The 17,842-nt window shown below is 41.4% G+C and overlaps 1 protein-coding gene across 3 annotated transcripts in view; it reads left to right on the top strand.

The window, feature by feature from the left end:
* Positions 1-10,844: 10,844 nt before the first annotated feature.
* Positions 10,845-17,842, top strand: part of LOC103719803 (dihydrolipoyl dehydrogenase 2, chloroplastic-like) — a 28,870-nt gene continuing 21,872 nt past the window's right edge. For 2 of the 3 annotated variants that reach the window (XR_005514741.1, XM_039133397.1), the window contains exons 1-2: positions 10,845-11,198; positions 13,039-13,185. Coding sequence is in view for 2 of the 3 variants with exons in the window: in XM_039133397.1 (XP_038989325.1) it covers positions 10,899-11,198; positions 13,039-13,185 (447 nt within the window). In the remaining variant the exon portion in view is untranslated. The remainder of the gene's footprint in view (positions 11,199-13,038; positions 13,186-17,842) is intronic. The other variant, XM_039133398.1, reaches the window with a different exon arrangement.

Raw genomic sequence — 17,842 nt, 5'->3', positions numbered from 1 at the left:
TAAACATTAAAATAAAGATATATAAAATTTGGAAGCCAGATGCTATGTTCTGATGGTATGTTCTACATAATTTTTGCCCTGGTTAGGGCCTAGGAGCTCTTGCTAGCCGAATGGTTAAACTTAAATTGCAGGTATTTATCTTGTCTGATAACCATATTAGATCCAAGTCCAATATCCAATTTAATTATCTTGTCACTAACTGTAATAAAAATAAGGACACTTATTAAGATTTTTGGCAATATTTAGGACTATTTTTCTACGTTGCTCAAATGCAACCGGATTTCATGCATATGCAACATATGCTTGTATGCTTGCATGGGTGTCTATAGAAACATTTGGATATGTATATATATGTGAATATGTATATTGAAAAATATAATTATGTTGTATTTGGATTTTTGGTCTGAATTGGCCTGAATGTAGACCTGACTAAATAGATTATTGGGACCTGACTAAATAGAGATTGAAAAATATAACATTGATCAATCTCTGTTTTGGTTCGCATTTTACTCTTCATACGATGAAACAACGTAGAACTTCCCACCATTTTGCTAAGAAATAACTAGAACTTAAAGTTCAACAAAAAATCAAACAATTCCAAAAAAAGGATGAAGGAGCCGTGAAGAAAATGCTGGTTTCACCACAATAAACTAATGCAGATATTGAAAACCTTGCTACAACCACCAGTCAGAGAATAAAGACAATTCAGCCTAGTCATTAAAACAAGCAATAAGGTAAATATTTTTATTTAGTTTCACAAATTATCAAGTATTTGGTCAACTCATTTTTAAGTAGAAATAACTTTCAACATACAAATAGTAATAGGGAAAGAAATTCATCCTTTGCAATGGAACAAATAGATGAAGAGAGATAACTCCACCCACCTTGTATCTGTGAGAATAGGGCCTCAATGGACTGGAGTCGGCAGGCCTAGTCGACTCCAGCCCTAGGCCCCCAAAAGGAAACAGAACAGGGGATCGCGATCGCGATCCCCTGCTCCTCCTTCCACGGCATGACCGGGAGCAGCGGCGCCGCGGCCGTTTCGCGGCATCCCCGCGGCTGTTCCGCGGCTGCCCCGCGGCCGCTTGAGCGGCCGCCGATCTCGCTCAACCGCCGCGGGAATCGCGGCGGTGAGCTGTTTGGATCTTCCTTTAAATCCCTCCTCCTTTGTGATTGTTCCAGCACCGAGCCTCTCCTCCCTCTTCTCCCTTTCCTCCTCCTCCTTCCTCACCTCCGGCCACCACCTTGAGATCCGACAAGCTCTCTCTCCCCTCCTTTGATTTCCATCACCAAAAACGCCGAGATTCAAGCCTTCTTCTCCGAGCTTCTTCCTCTGGGATTTCTCATCGGAAGGCGCCGCCGCTTGACCGTCGGACTAAACCACCTGCGGCCGGGATCCACTGCCTCCGTCGACCGCCGGTAAGCTTCTTCTCTTTACTATTTGTTCCGATGCCAATAGCCTTGATTTCCTTCCTTTCGGCCCCCAACCGAGATCATTCTCGGATTTCTTCTTCACGGCCGAGCCGCCGCGCCACTCTGCCGCCAGCCATGACCACTCTGCCGACGGCCGCGCCACCCCCTGCAAGCCACTGGCCGGGCCATCAGCCTCCTCCTTCTTCTTCCTTTCTCCTCTCGGTCTTCTCATGTCCGTGGGGATTTGGGGAAGAAGGCCCATCGTGGGCCGAACTGGGCCAAGCTTGGGCCCTGTTCACTGTGGGCCCAACTTGGGCCCAGTCCAGTCGTGTTGAGCCTAGATGGGCCGTACCCATTGTGGGCCCAACTTGGGCCCAATTCAGCCTTATTGGTCCTATTTGGGCCGTACCTTTTGTGGGCCAACTTGGGCCCAGTTTAGATTCGAACCCGAAACCCATTTCAGATCCGAAATCCGGAACCCGAAACCCGAACTCGTTTGGCCAATAAATGGAATTTTACAGTTAAGCCCTTGATAGTATATTATTGCACAAAAGAGCCTTCTGTAATTTATGTTTGATCCCTATAAGAAGGATTTATTACGTAAAGGTCCTCAAATATATTATTTGTCCCTTCACTCAAGCTTTATTATAGAACAGTATCCCGTAATTAAGTGTTAGTCCCTACAATGAATTTTATTGCATGAATAATCCATCTAGAGGCCAACTTTGGGGGCCCTATTGGGTCGAGTCTATGCGGGCCCATTGGCCGTGTCCGATGTGGGCCCTATCGGGCCATACCCATCATGGGCCAACTCTGGGCCCTGTTGGGCCGTGTCCAATAATATTGATTTTGGTTTTGCTTAGCTCTGAAATTAACAAAGAAATTAATTAAACAGGTGTATCTGACATGTTTGCCTGAAGTGGGATTTAGAGCAAAAAGAGGTAAGTAACTTAATACTTCAAGTGTAATTTTCAAATTACTTGATAAATAGATTAAATTCTGATAAATATTTTGTATTCTGTAAAATGGGTCAGGCATGTTAAATTTTATTTGAAAATCATGTTATGCTCTGAAATCCGTGAAATATGACTGCACAGTTTATGAAAACTATTTTTATATATATGCATTCTCAGCATGGCTATGATCTGTTCTGTTCTGTTCTGGCCCCGCCAATGGGGATTGTACGTTGGACCTGTCGACTTATATTCTGTGAGGAACCGGTTTCGACACCGCGCCACCGGTGATTAGAATAGTGGTTTCTGGACACCGTTTCCACCGGTGACTAACAATAGTGGTTTCTCTGTGCAACCCATGCCACTGGGTTACGTGGCCGTAGCCTATTATGTTGAGATTCTGGTATAAGAGTTTTTGAAAAAATGATAATAAGTTTTGAAAACAACAAAACGATGTTATTTATGATTTATTCCAGACATTATCCTGTATTTTGATCTGATATGCTCTGACCCCACTCTGGGGTATTTTGTTGCTTACTGGGCTAGTGTAGCTCATTATTCTGTTTTTCTCCATTTTTCAGATCCAGAGGCTTGATCGCACGGGATTGGGGAGTGCGTTAGAGTTTCCGATGATTCTTCAGTTATTGACATTTTAGTTAGTTTAATTTGGACATTTGAATTATATTGGCATATGTTATTCTGAAATTTTGTAAGACTGCTTTTGAACAATTTAAATAATTATGTCAATTTTGAACATCTGTATCTGCTTTGATGTAATCCGTTGCCTTGCACGCCTGCGCGGCCCGCCGTGCGGGCGTGCGGCGTCTGCCGCGCCTCGGGCTCGGGGCGTGACAGATTTGGTGGTATCAGAGCTCAGGTTTCAGATTCTTAGGGATTGTGTTTGAAATAGTCAGATGGAGCTTAAGTTTTAGGATCTTTAGGATTCATCGGAAAGTTTGAGAGATGGGTAGACATTAGGCCATTAGACGAAGGCATTTATTTGCTTTTGTTATTGATAAATTTGAGTTATTTTATCCTAATTTTGAAATGCTAAAATTAGAATGCAACCTAATTATGGTCGTAACCGAAGTGTGAATAAGCTATTCCGAGAGTATTCTTGGTAGAGCAATTTGTATTTCAAGTTATGATTAATTAGATTTTGACTAAATTAAGTGAAGGAATGTTAATCATGGAATATTATCGTGCAATGTAATTATTTTGGAAGTTCAACTTGATATCAGGCACTGTGGATATTGCTTCTAGTTGAAGTTAATTATTTTGGTAGCAATTTAAGATTCATCTATAAAAAGATGTTTAAAGCTTGGACTAGAAAATATTTTATGATATTCATTGAAATATTCTTCGAGGATTGATATCTGTATGTGGATCATGTATGAAACTCTTGTGTAGATAGAAAACATATTTGGGATGAAATTCTAGAATTTTCCTTTGGCTTTACCTAGAATTTGAAATTTTATATCTTTTCAAATTACAATGCAGATTGGTATTTTAATTGGAAGTGATTTAGTAAATTATGAGAATATTGGTTGCTTAAATTATTTTAAGCTGGTCAGCGATATTAACTTTGTGATTTGGAAATAGTTTCTGATGGTTTTTTTTTCTTATTAAGGAGAATTTCAATGTCAAAGAAAAGAATAGTGTTTTTGATTTTGACTGACATGGATATCATGGTGTCATTAGTGTAGGTACTTCTATCTATCATGCAATATATATATATATATATATATATATATATATATATATATATATATATATATATATATATATATATATCGTTGGAAGGTATAGTGTTTTTGATTTTGATCAATATGGATATCATTGTGTTATTAGTAGATTCTTTTATCTGCAATATATATATTAAAAAAAAATGGGAACTTTTACTAAAGGGATGAAATAGTTAATGAGTTTGTGGTGTTTTGAATAGATTCTCTAAGTCTAGTAGTTTACAAGATTCCGAAATGTCTGCAGTATTGCAAATAAAAAAATATTTTACTTATTTAAGGAATTGATCTCAATGTAAAATCATAGAGCTTATATCTTAGAGGAATTTCTTATAAATCTTTGAACCAGATTATTAGATTTGTGTGAGTTAAATATTTATTAATCAAGGCTATGAGTTGATTGTGGATTTTGTATCACCATATGAGAAATGCAAGTGGGATTTCATGAGAGGCCCAAATAAGTTTAGCCTAAAAGAAAAGATTCGGGATGATTGAGTAAGCTCCTAAGTAAGTTAATCTAGAATCTTTTAATTATCAAAGTTTAGAATAAATATTAACTTGAATAATGGAATTGTCAAGGGAAACTAGAATTGGCTTAGTTCAAATTTGGATCTAGAATATAATTACTTGATTATATGATGGTACAAATACGACAACTATCTCAAGGGTTAATCATGACCTAGTGTACTTGGAAAGCAAGGATAAAATTTTGCTTGGATATTAAAAAAAAAAATGTTGATGATCTGGGATCATTAAGAAATTTTGGAGAATATTGATCCGAGTTGCGCAGCGAAAGTATGATGGACTAAGTCAATTTAAACTAGTCAAAAATATTGACCGTGTTTTGGTAACATGTTATTATGAAAGACTATGTTGTTCAATAATGAAAGATTTTGTTAATAAGGGAAGGTGTATACTATTGATTCTCAGGTCAATCATGAGATGATTATGTTATCTCTTGGATAGAATTTGCTATTTTGGGTATGCTAAGAAAATAATAGTAATAATAATTGAGCGTATCATGACTCGGGTTAGTTGATTGTCGACCAAATATGGTCTAATTTGTTAAGTATCTGAATAAACCATGCATTATTTGCTTCCATCTTATGATTTATAAGTTTAAGTTAAAAGCTTTGTGGCATATTGAATCATGGTATCAATACTTTGCCTTCTCAGACTTGCTTTTGTGATTTGATGCAAATCATTTTTGAGATAGACCGTTGCTATCTAATGATTATCAGTACATGTTTATTTTGTGAATTACATTACTAGCCATATAATGATTTGATTCTAAGGTTGGTCATTATCCTTTGAGGGATCAGCACACTACCATGATAAGTGTATGAGATCTATTTTATTTCAAGTTCTATCCCAAACACAACTAATTTTAATCAATCCTGTTGTGAATCGATCCTGATCCGATCTCGAGTGAACATGCATCAAGATGATAATTTCAATATGAGATTTTAGTCAGTCACTTAACTAGTGTTAATCTTGCGAGTTTTATGAAATTTTTGATAGTTGATCCAAAGCTATCTATCACACTGATTTTGATCAAGAAGAATGAGATTTTGGATTTATATTACTCAATGGGCTGAGCATCTTTAAATTTGAAAGACCTAGATCTCTCAAATTTCGAGGACGAAATTTTTTTAAGGGGGAGAGAATGTGAGAATAGGGCCTCAATGGACTGGAGTCGGCAGGCCTAGTCGACTCCAGCCCTAGGCCCCCAAAAGGAAACAGAACAGGGGATCGCGATCGCGATCCCCTGCTCCTCCTTCCACGGCATGACCAGGAGCAGCGGCGCCGCGGCCGTTCCGCGGCATCCCCGCGGCTGTTCCGCGGCTGCCCCGCGGCCGCTTGAGCGGCCGCCGATCTCGCTCAACCGCCGCGGGAATCGCGGCGGTGAGCTGTTTGGATCTTCCTTTAAATCCCTCCTCCTTTGTGATTGTTCCAGCACCGAGCCTCTCCTCCCTCTTCTCCCTTTCCTCCTCCTCCTTCCTCACCTCCGGCCACCACCTTGAGATCCGACAAGCTCTCTCTCCCCTCCTTTGATTTCCATCACCAAAAACGCCGAGATTCAAGCCTTCTTCTCCGAGCTTCTTCCTCTGGGATTTCTCATCGGAAGGCGCCGCCGCTTGACCGTCGGACTAAACCACCTGCGGCCGGGATCCACTGCCTCCGTCGACCGCCGGTAAGCTTCTTCTCTTTACTATTTGTTCCGATGCCAATAGCCTTGATTTCCTTCCTTTCGGCCCCCAACCGAGATCATTCTCGGATTTCTTCTTCACGGCCGAGCCGCCGCGCCACTCTGCCGCCAGCCATGACCACTCTGCCGACGGCCGCGCCACCCCCTGCAAGCCACTGGCCGGGCCATCAGCCTCCTCCTTCTTCTTCCTTTCTCCTCTCGGTCTTCTCATGTCCGTGGGGATTTGGGGAAGAAGGCCCATCGTGGGCCGAACTGGGCCAAGCTTGGGCCCTGTTCACTGTGGGCCCAACTTGGGCCCAGTCCAGTCGTGTTGAGCCTAGATGGGCCGTACCCATTGTGGGCCCAACTTGGGCCCAATTCAGCCTTATTGGTCCTATTTGGGCCGTACCTTTTGTGGGCCAACTTGGGCCCAGTTTAGATTCGAACCCGAAACCCATTTCAGATCCGAAATCCGGAACCCGAAACCCGAACTCGTTTGGCCAATAAATGGAATTTTACAGTTAAGCCCTTGATAGTATATTATTGCACAAAAGAGCCTTCTGTAATTTATGTTTGATCCCTATAAGAAAGATTTATTACGTAAAGGTCCTCAAATATATTATTTGTCCCTTCACTCAAGCTTTATTATAGAACAGTATCCCGTAATTAAGTATTAGTCCCTACAATGAATTTTATTGCATGAATAATCCATCTAGAGGCCAACTTTGGGGGCCCTATTGGGTCGAGTCTATGCGGGCCCATTGGCCGTGTCCGATGTGGGCCCTATCGGGCCATATCCATCATGGGCCAACTCTGGGCCCTGTTGGGCCGTGTCCAATAATATTGATTTTGGTTTTGCTTAGCTCTGAAATTAACAAAGAAATTAATTAAACAGGTGTATCTGACATGTTTGCCTGAAGTGGGATTTAGAGCAAAAAGAGGTAAGTAACTTAATACTTCAAGTGTAATTTTCAAATTACTTGATAAATAGATTAAATTCTGATAAATGTTTTGTATTCTGTAAAATGGGTCAGGCATGTTAAATTTTATTTGAAAATCATGTTATGCTCTGAAATCCGTGAAATATGACTGCACAGTTTATGAAAACTATTTTTATATATATGCATTCTCAGCATGGCTATGATCTGTTCTGTTCTGTTCTGGCCCCGCCAATGGGGATTGTACGTTGGACCTGTCGACTTATATTCTGTGAGGAACCGGTTTCGACACTGCGCCACCGGTGATTAGAATAGTGGTTTCTGGACACCGTTCCCACCGGTGACTAACAATAGTGGTTTCTCTGTGCAACCCATGCCACTGGGTTACGTGGCCGTAGCCTATTATGTTGAGATTCTGGTATAAGAGTTTTTGAAAAAATGATAATAAGTTTTGAAAACAACAAAACGATGTTATTTATGATTTATTCCAGACATTATCCTGTATTTTGATCTGATATGCTCTGACCCCACTCTGGGGTATTTTGTTGCTTACTGGGCTAGTGTAGCTCATTATTCTGTTTTTCTCCATTTTTCAGATCCAGAGGCTTGATCGCACGGGATTGGGGAGTGCGTTAGAGTTTCCGATGATTCTTCAGTTATTGGCATTTTAGTTAGTTTAATTTGGACATTTGAATTATATTGGCATATGTTATTCTGAAATTTTGTAAGACTGCTTTTGAACAATTTAAATAATTATGTCAATTTTGAACATCTGTATCTGCTTTGATGTAATCCGTTGCCTTGCACGCCTGCGCGGCCCGCCGTGCGGGCGTGCGGCGTCTGCCGCGCCTCGGGCTCGGGGCGTGACAGTATCCGTAGAGACCTTTGAAGTCATTGCTTTCAAGGTTGTCCAGGTACCAATCCCCAGCACGATTTGTGATGAATGGCCAAAGAAAACCCCATGATATGATGGCTCCAAGAAGAACTGAGCAATTGACAATGTGTGGACAGATAAGACCACATCCAACATAAGTTGGACTGAAATCAAAGTAGAACCTGCACACGAAACTGTCTTCCTGCATTACATTGTACAAGTATGGAGATATTAGAATTTTTTAATTCTATACTTTCATCAGTCATACAAATGGATAGAAGAACTGTCTCAAATCAATGCTGGCCCCAGACTTACATAGTACAGTATCATACTGCATTGCTGCAGTCAGGTAATGGGTCTATGCCAGTTTAAGCTGGACAGATGCATAGCTACAGAGTTATGCACTTTTATACTGAGACATACTTTTCCAGCTCTGGAACACGAGGTTTTAAGTTTCACCCAGAATTAATTGGCTTTGGCTGAGTCCTAGCTGAAACTGACTCCCTTATTTGGTCTTCAGCCGGTTTCCATTGAAGCTGACAAGTTTCAGCAGTTTTGGTGTGTTTCTACTGAAACTCACTAAAGATAATAATAGGTCCCATTTGTATTGATTATTTGACCTTTTTTTGTTTTACCTTGGAATCATTACATCATTTCTTTAAGTATGGAAAATTCAATGGTGTCTATTTTTTATCTTTTTTTTTTCATTTTCTTTTGAGTTGGAAGGGAGGTTCTAACTTGCATAATACTAGCATTCAGTGCTATGGAAATTAATCGCTCAAGTAATTTTTTAAGACTTTTCATATCTTATCAGTTATTTACCAAGTTATGTAATATCTAAATGAACAAGAAGAAATATATCCTTTTAAATATTGGAAAGATATAAGTTGATAACGCAAAAAAATTACATTAGTTAATTTACAATGTCAAATAGTCATTAATATCATAGAATAAAAGGAACCAAAACAACCAAGATTTCTATTCATCATTGACATTATTCAGAACTGCATATATGGGATATAACTTAAGCACCTTGCATGTAAGATTTTGGCAATTAATCACGTAGGGGAACTAAACTGCCTACTTCTAATAAAGCTAGCATTTAAGAAATACTTTTGTAAAATCAACCATAGATTTTTTACAATTTCTCAAAAGAGTAGAGGCAATTAGGACTTAGGAGTTCAGTTCCAAGTAACTGAACTTTATCTCCAAGATATAACTGCCAAGCACCCTCTCCCTCTTTCTCTTATATTCGGGCCATTGTTGGACACTTATTTAGGTTTGCCCCTCTCCTCTCTCCCACTCATGATGTTTTCTAATACTCATTAATTTTTTAAAGCTTAATTATCATGTAATGTTGTGCTTAATATGTTTTTTCTATGATGTTTAACATGTATATGTTATTTTTTTGTAACCTAAAATATGATATAATGTCTACCTAGATTTGTTATTGTTATTATTACAAATTTTGCATTTTTTTAATTAATTCTTTATATGCTTTAAAGCGCCCATATAATCATCCCAAGCCTACTAAATTGTAAGTTATTTAATTGTTTTCTTTTTATCGATGGATTTTTTTGACAAAAATAAATGCAATTAACGCTGAAGCATGAGATTTTATTTTATTTTTAAATTATTTTATTAATTATTTTTAGATTTAAAGGTTGTGCACAATATGACACATGGTGGAATAGGATAGCCCAAATGGCTTTTTTTTTTTTTTTTTGGATACTTTGTATGGATACCATTCCAAATTTTGCATAAGTATCATTCTAAAATTGATATTTGCATATATATCCTCATCAAACTTTGTTATTGTACAAATGTCAGTTGTTTTAATAATGTTAAAAAAATTATATTTATACTAATTAAAAATAAAATAAAATTTAAGAATTATGCTATTGTCCTTGTCTTTTTGTTCTGCTGCTATTGGGATCGCGATCTATTTGCATGTCTACCTATTAAGAGTATTTTAGTCATTTTAATTTGAAACCGTTAATTTTTTTAACGCCGTTAGATGACATAGGTACATATGCAATAATAATAATAATAATAATAATAATAATAATAAAATAGAATAGCAAAACAAGTGTTTTACGAGGGTATACATACAAATATTAATTTAGAAGGATATTCATGCAAAATTTGATATGTAGGAGGGTATTCATGCAAAAAAAAAAAAAAAAAAAAAATTATTTTTTTTTTTTTTTTGGGTTACCTTTGCCATCATCGGGGCGAGCCTCTTGCCTCACATCCATCCAGGGCACGCCGCGGCCCACCGCCGACGACCACCACCGCTTCCTACCTCCGATCGCCTTCTGCGGCCCCCACCTGCCACCTCCACTCACGGCCTCCGGCCGTCGTCTCCACCGTAGGTAAGCCGCCTCCTCTCTCCCCCTCCCCCCACCCCGTGGGGGGCTTGCTAACGAGGCGGCAACTACGATCACCTTGGCACCGCTCCTTCGCCACCAACACCACCACCTGGCCGTCCTTCAACAACAATACCATCACTACGAATCTCCGCATTGTAAAGTTCCCGCTTCAAAAAGCATAATAACCAAAGGGGACCAGTCTCGCTCTCTCCTCCGCTTCGAATCCTCCGCCTCTCCAACGAAGTCCTCGAGGCTCCCTTCCAAATCCCCCCCTCTATATTTCTCTCCTCTCTCCCCCTTCCTCCCCAAACCCTAATCCCCACCTCCTACCCTCCCCCCCCCCCCCCCCCCCCCCCCCCCCCCCCCCCCACCAAAAAAAAAAAAAAAAAATCCCTCCCGACAATCTCTAATTTCCTCGATGCAGGCCTCCCTCTCCCTCCCCCCGGCCGCGCCGAGATCCGATCCGGGCCCCGCCGTCTTCCGCCGCTCCGCCTTCCGCTTCTGCGGCCTTCGCCGGGAGGCCCTGGGCCTCCGCTCGCTGCGCCCGGCGGGATCCACGCGGATCTTTCGATCTCCCGCTCGGACTCCCTCCAGGAAGACAGTGACCGCAGTGTCGGGGAATGGAATTGGAAGCCTGTCTAAGGGGTTTGACTACGATCTTGTCATCATTGGGGCTGGTGTTGGTGGTCATGGAGCTGCGCTTCATGCTGTCGAGAAAGTAATTACTAACTTTGTCCCGGATCTTATGTTGTTAAAGTCGCAAGCTTTTGTAGATTTCGTTTTAGTAGTTTAGTTTGATTAGAACTGGAATTGCAGTCCCTGTGTTGCTGATCTTGATGATTTCCGTGGATTTAGAAGCATAAGACTGTTGAGAGATAGGATTTCTTATTTTAGAGTTGATTTGTGTGATAAAGATGAACAATTTTTTGCATTTCTTAAACGAAAGATATCTTTTTGCTGTGAAAGAGCACTTGACTGATGCTAATATTTGATTATTTTTTTCTTACAAATCTTTGTTATACCTTTAAGAAATGATATTGCCTGCTGGAACATTCATGCTGAATTAATGTGGTTATAATTGTGACTGCATCTTTATACACTTTTTTAGTAGGGTTATAGTGTATATTTTTAGCACACTTACCATAAATGGAGCAGTGCACTTACTATGGAATATCTGTTTTTAGTACTTCCACATAGAATTTGGAGCATACGATATTTTGGCACTGAGAGCCTTGATGATCTTGGCTATTCTCTCAAGGTCATCATGTATGGCAATACACTAATGTTTCTTCAAGGGTCAATTTTGTTATATTTATAGTTTATCCACGACCGAAGCTTTATGTGACAGCAATTCCCGTCATTCTTCTTCATTATGAGGAGAAGTCAACCATTATTAACTTATCGATATCCAGTTCAGCAACTGGCCTGGAGTGCCATTTATAAGGATGCTACAAACCTGGAAGTTAAATCTTTCCCTTTATTCTAAAATAGTTAGTTGGGCACCCAATTGCAGTTATTAGGATCCTCCAAACACCAGCACCTTAAGCCAACATGTTTTTTCTTTCTATAAACAGCCACTCATTTTCATCACTGATGTGATGTTAAGTCCTCTTGTAGCCAAATTTTCATCAGAGACATCTTTTTTTCCCCACCTTTCTCGCCTAAGAAAAATTAGAATACGGGACAAGCATCCATTTCGTTGCCTTGATTGAATTCCATATTCTAGCTTCAATATTTTATTGATAATATAAATTGAATGTGCTTTTAATTTTTTTAATATGATCTTTGATAACTGCTAAGGGTGTTTAACATCCTTCTGACTTTAACCCATGCTTCTGGACCTGTATTAATGAATTTTCTTTTCAGAATAAAAACACTTTGAAGAACGTAAAGGCTAGAACTTCCCATGGAAACATTGCATCAGTGATAACTATAAGCTTAGATATATATGGCATGGGCTTTATTGCATGGCATGGATATGAGAGTTTATGGAAGCATGAAATTTCGAAGAGCAGACATGAGCCATGACCACAAAGGGGCTATATACTGATAGCCATATGCAAATATTCTGTTTCAGAAGAAATATTATACGTGAAACATTGACTTCATCTAATCATTTCAATGAGTGATTGAAAGAAGCAAGCACCTCAGATGGAAGCACATCCAAGTCAACATTATATCTGTCACCACCCTATAATACCGTTGGCACTGGTCTGTTTGGCAAACTTATATTTTTTCCTCAAGTTTGAAAGAGAACATATGTACACCTTTTTAACTATCAGTATCATATCTCAATCTAATATGGTTATGTTTTCTAGCTTTCTGTTTGCACTTCTCATGCAACTAAGTATGTGTTAATTAGCCCAACTAATAGGCATCCTATTGTTACCACCGTAACTTAAAAGCATCAAACTTGTCTTGGGTGATTATTCATGTTGTTTTAAGTATCATGCTGGATAAATTGTCTTTACATTCTCTTTTTTTTTTTTTTTTGTAAAAGTTGACTGCTTGAATTGGTGCTCCACAATTATTCTTCTCAAGGCATGCTTGTTATGCAGGGTCTGAAGACTGCCATCATTGAGGGGGATATTGTTGGTGGAACTTGTGTAAATAGAGGTTGTGTTCCATCTAAAGCTCTTCTTGCTGTGAGTGGTCGGATGCGTGAGCTCCAAAATGAGCATCACTTGAACGCACTGGGTTTGCAGGTAGTGGAACTATTTTGCTCATTCCTAGTATTGTGCACCAAACAAGTCACAATTAGATTATGCATAGCATTACTCGCTTCATATTTTTGTTAAACCGAGGTGATATGTAGCTTAAATTTTGAACTCAATTTGCTTTTGTACTAATGACTTAGGCCCTGTTTGGGGGAGCTGTTAGCAGTAGAGCTGTTGGAAGTAGAGCTGTTATAAAAAGTTATTTGCTGTTTGGTAACTATATTTCTAAAGTATTGTGACACTTTAACATATGTTTGGTAAACAAACTGAAAAAATACTTTTATTTGACAAAATTACCATAAAGGATATTACATAGTATTATGCAACAGAGCATAATAAAACATAATATATATTAATACATAATATACGATATAGTATAATATTACTGTAATATAAAATAATATTATTATAATATAGTAATATGACATTGCATAGCATAGCATAATAGTAATATAATTATTAGAGTAAATTAATTTTTCATAATATAACATAATATTAAATTATGTAACATAACATATTAATGTATTATGATATAATGTAATATATATTATATTTATAGTATAATACAATAATAAAGGTATAAAATATTATAATTATTAGTATTAATTAATTTTCCATAATATAACATAAGATTAAATTATTTAAAATAGCATATTAATGTATTATGATATAATATAATACAATATAATATGTATAGTATAATACAATAATAAAGGTATAAAATAATATAATTATTAGTATAAATTAATTTCTCATAATATAACATAATATTAAATTATTTAACATAACATATTAATGTATTATGTTATAATGTAATATATATTATATTTATAGTATAATGCAATAATAAAGGTATAAAATATTATAATTATTAGTATTAATTAATTTACCATAAGCCGGCCATTCGTCAAGGCCCCCGGAATCCGCTGGACATCTCAGCGGCGGGATTGGATATAACATAATATTAAATTATTTAAAATAACATATTAATGTATTATGATATAATATAATATAATATAATATGTATAGTATAATAAAATAATAAAGATATAAAATAATATAATTATTAGTATAAATTAATTTCTCATAATATAATATAATATTAAATTATTTAACATAACATATTAATGTATTATGATATAATGTAATATAATAATATATTTATTGTATAATACAACAATAAATGTATAAAATATTATAATTATTAGTGTAAATTAATTTTTCACTCTTCTAATGACCATTTATTTCTTTAACAGATTATCTCTTTACTTAACTATTTGCAATAGTGACAAATTCACTGTACCTATCAATATCATAAGTATCAGATTTGTTGCTGGAAATTGGACCCGGGGGCGATCGTCGGTCGAGGAGGGGGAGCGGCGGTGGACACGGGAGAGCGGCGGTCCGTCGGCGAGCGGCGTCCTCCGTCGTGGTGCCTGCAGAAAAGCCGGTGGCCGGGTCTTCCGGCGCCGGCCCTCCGATGCTTAAGTCAGAGGGGGGCAATCAGTGTCAAAAGGAGGAAGAAGGCAGAATATTTTGAGTTTTCTGTGTCCCCCCCTTTGAGAAGTGAGGGTTTCCTTTTATAGGGGGGTCGGTGTACCTGTGATGTGATGGGGCGAGGCCGTCGTACGGCTCGGCATGTTACTTGGACGGGCAAACGATCGGGCGAATCATTGCATTAATGTCGGAAATGAGGCCGTCGTACGACCCGAGCTGGCACACGATCGAGTGAATTATTGCATTGGTGTCGGAGGTGAGGCCGAGATCAGAGACTTATTACGGTTGATTGGACTCCGCTGGGCTGATTTGCCGTGGAGAGCCATGGGTCCGTAGACAATAGGAGCCATGCGCATTAATTGTTGAGTAAGCCGGAGGTGCGCATTAATTGCTGAGCAGGCCGGAGATGCGCATTAATTGTTGAGTAGACCGGAGCTTTGCATTAATTGTTGAGTGAACCAGGGGTTTGCAGAGGTCAAGCGCATTAATTGCTGGGGCAGTGGCAGGATATGGTCCTCGGCCGGACTTCGGAAGGGTTCGGCCGTAGTAGGTGGTCGACAAGGACCGACCTTTGGTGTCAGAAACTCTCCAGGTCGGGCGTTCAGAGGTCGGACGCCGACCTCGGTCGTCCAAGTTCGGCGGCTATGCGGCCTTTTGGAGGCGGGGTTATTATATTGCTGGAGGAAAACTGTATTCCCCCAACACTACCCCCCGACTTCCGAGTTCGAGCGGCTTGCCAGCTCGGACGTGGGAAGTAGAAGTTGTCATTAAGGTTACTGAGGTCGAAGGGGATCACGTCTGCACCCTTACGCACCTCGAAGCTTTTAAAACGGAGTCTGCGCCTTTTGGCTCTTTGAGGTTGCTCTACATGGCGAATTTATACCGGGGTTTGCGCTCTTACACATCCCGAAGCAGCTACAACGGGGACAACACTCTTTGGATCTCGGAGATCGCTTTGTACGGCGAACTCATGATGAGGGTCCCTGGGCCCAATGGGGCGGCGCCTCGATCTCGTGGTCGAGGTCCCCCTCTTAAATGGGTACGCCGTCTCGTGCCTCAAAATGAACACGCGGCTTGATCCGAGGTCAGATGTTTCTGATCTCGTATTGGTAGGATAATGATCCGGGGAGGCGGAGGTTAGATCGACGCTCCACGTGTCCCTGAGGCCTATTAAATGGGGGGAGCGGGAGTGACGTCCGCTCGTCTTTCAAGATGGTCCGGTTTTGCGGACCCATGATGAGGCCGTGAGATCCGATGGGACGGCGCTTCGATTTTGTACCCGACTTATTGATCTGGAGTGAATGCGGTGCTTTGGCTTCCGAGGCCGACACGTGGCGCAATCCAGACGGGGGGTGGGAACCGAACCCGCCGACCTGGGCCGTCAGGGGGGTCTATATAAACCCCACGAATCTGCCCTAAGAGTTCTATTTGGTTGCCTTTTGTTTTTGCCGTTTCCTCCTTCGCTCCACCTTTCGACCAATCTTGCCGACGGTGCCCGGAGCGATTTTCGGCGACTTTTCCGTAGGTTCCCACCCTGTGCTAGCTAGGGTTCCTCTTCCTCCTCCTCTTCACTCCCTTTACCTCTAGTTTATTTCATTTCTCTGTAAAATGGGTTCTGGTCCAGAGGAAGTAGGGTCGAGTCTGTCGGGGGAGGAGTTGGAGTTAATCCGCTCCCGGTTCTTCTTCCAGCCCGGGTTTCGTCTTGAAACCGCGGGGCCGGAGGACAGGGTGACGCGGCCGCCCCCAGGTCGGATCGCGATTCATCGAGAGACGCTCTGGGCCGGTCTTCGGTTCCCTGTTCACGAGTTCGTGAACAACTTGCTGGTAGAGTATCAGCTCGTTCCAGCACAGCTTGCTCCGAACTCGTGGAGGACCATAATCGGGTTCTTGTCCTTGTGTCTTGCGCACGGGATCCCGATCTCGGTGAGTATTTTCCGCCGGTGTTTTTTATTAAAGAAAAACCCGGCGGATGCAGGGTGGCTGTACTTCGCCTTTCGGGGCGGTATGTCACTCTTCCAGGGTGTCCCTTCCTCTATTCACGATTGGAAGGTAAAATTTTTCTTTCTTGCGTCCGAGGTGCCGTGGGGGTTTAACCCGAGGTGGGGGCACCCTCGGCTGAAAGCTCTCAATAGGCTTTTCGAGCTCTCGGGGAGGGAGATGAGGGTCTTGGACTTCCTACGGGCCCTCGGGAAGGGGTTCAACCTAACCGAGCTCCTACGGGAGGGCGCCTTGGCGAGCGTGGGCTTGAGTTCGGTGCGCTTCGAGGGTAAGAGTAGCCGCATCGCTTTGTTTTTATCTGTTTTCTCTTTTTACTAACATTGGTCTGACACTTAAGAAAATTTTTGGTTTCAGACATCCCCCATATGCCGACCAGCAGCACGTCCCTCTTCTCTCGACTGAAGAGGCGGGAGGCCGAGCCCGGGGGGGCTATTCCCCAGCCTCGGAAGAAGTCAAGGTCGGCCGGTGCTTCCACATCGGCCGGGACGAGAGGCCCGGAGGCGGGGGCCTCCACAATTGGTCAGGGGCGGACACGGGCCGTCGGTGATGCGGGCCCAGCGGCCCCCCCTTGTCCCGCCCTCGTTGCCCAGCGGGAGGGGCCGGCCCGTAATTCGCTTACGGCGCCCGGGGCCTGAGCCGACCAGAGGCCTCGAAGTTAGAAGTCCCGAGGTCCCTAGCTCGGACGAGCCGAGCTCTTCAAGGGTCCAAAGGGAGGAGTCGGCCGAGCCAGGATCCCCACTCCTCAAGGGGAGCTCGGCCATCCACGACGCCGATGTCGCACGCGCCGTATTCCGGCGTGCAATGCTTCCAGCGGACCGGGCTGAGTTCCGGAACTTGCCGCTGGAAGAGATTGTCGACGGTACTTACCGCAATACCGCTCGGGTAAGCTACTTTCCCAACTTTCCTTAGACTACTGGCGAATATGTTATATTTTTTAACTCGTGATTGCTTTACCCTTTTTCTCTTACAGCATATCCTTGAAGTCGACACCCTAGTATTCATTGCCCAAGGGTGTCAAGAAGAAACTCGGCAAATAAGCCGGCAATTGGAGCTGGCCAAAAAGAAGATCACCGAGTTGGGGGCGGCGCTGGCCGGGGCCGAGGCGCGGAGGGAGGCCACTGAGGCCGGGCGCCTAGCAATGGTCGAGGTG

The sequence above is a fragment of the Phoenix dactylifera genome, chromosome 14, assembly GCF_009389715.1.
Source record: "Phoenix dactylifera cultivar Barhee BC4 chromosome 14, palm_55x_up_171113_PBpolish2nd_filt_p, whole genome shotgun sequence".
Lineage (NCBI taxonomy): Eukaryota > Viridiplantae > Streptophyta > Magnoliopsida > Arecales > Arecaceae > Phoenix > Phoenix dactylifera.
This window is presented reverse-complemented; position numbering and strand designations above follow the sequence as displayed.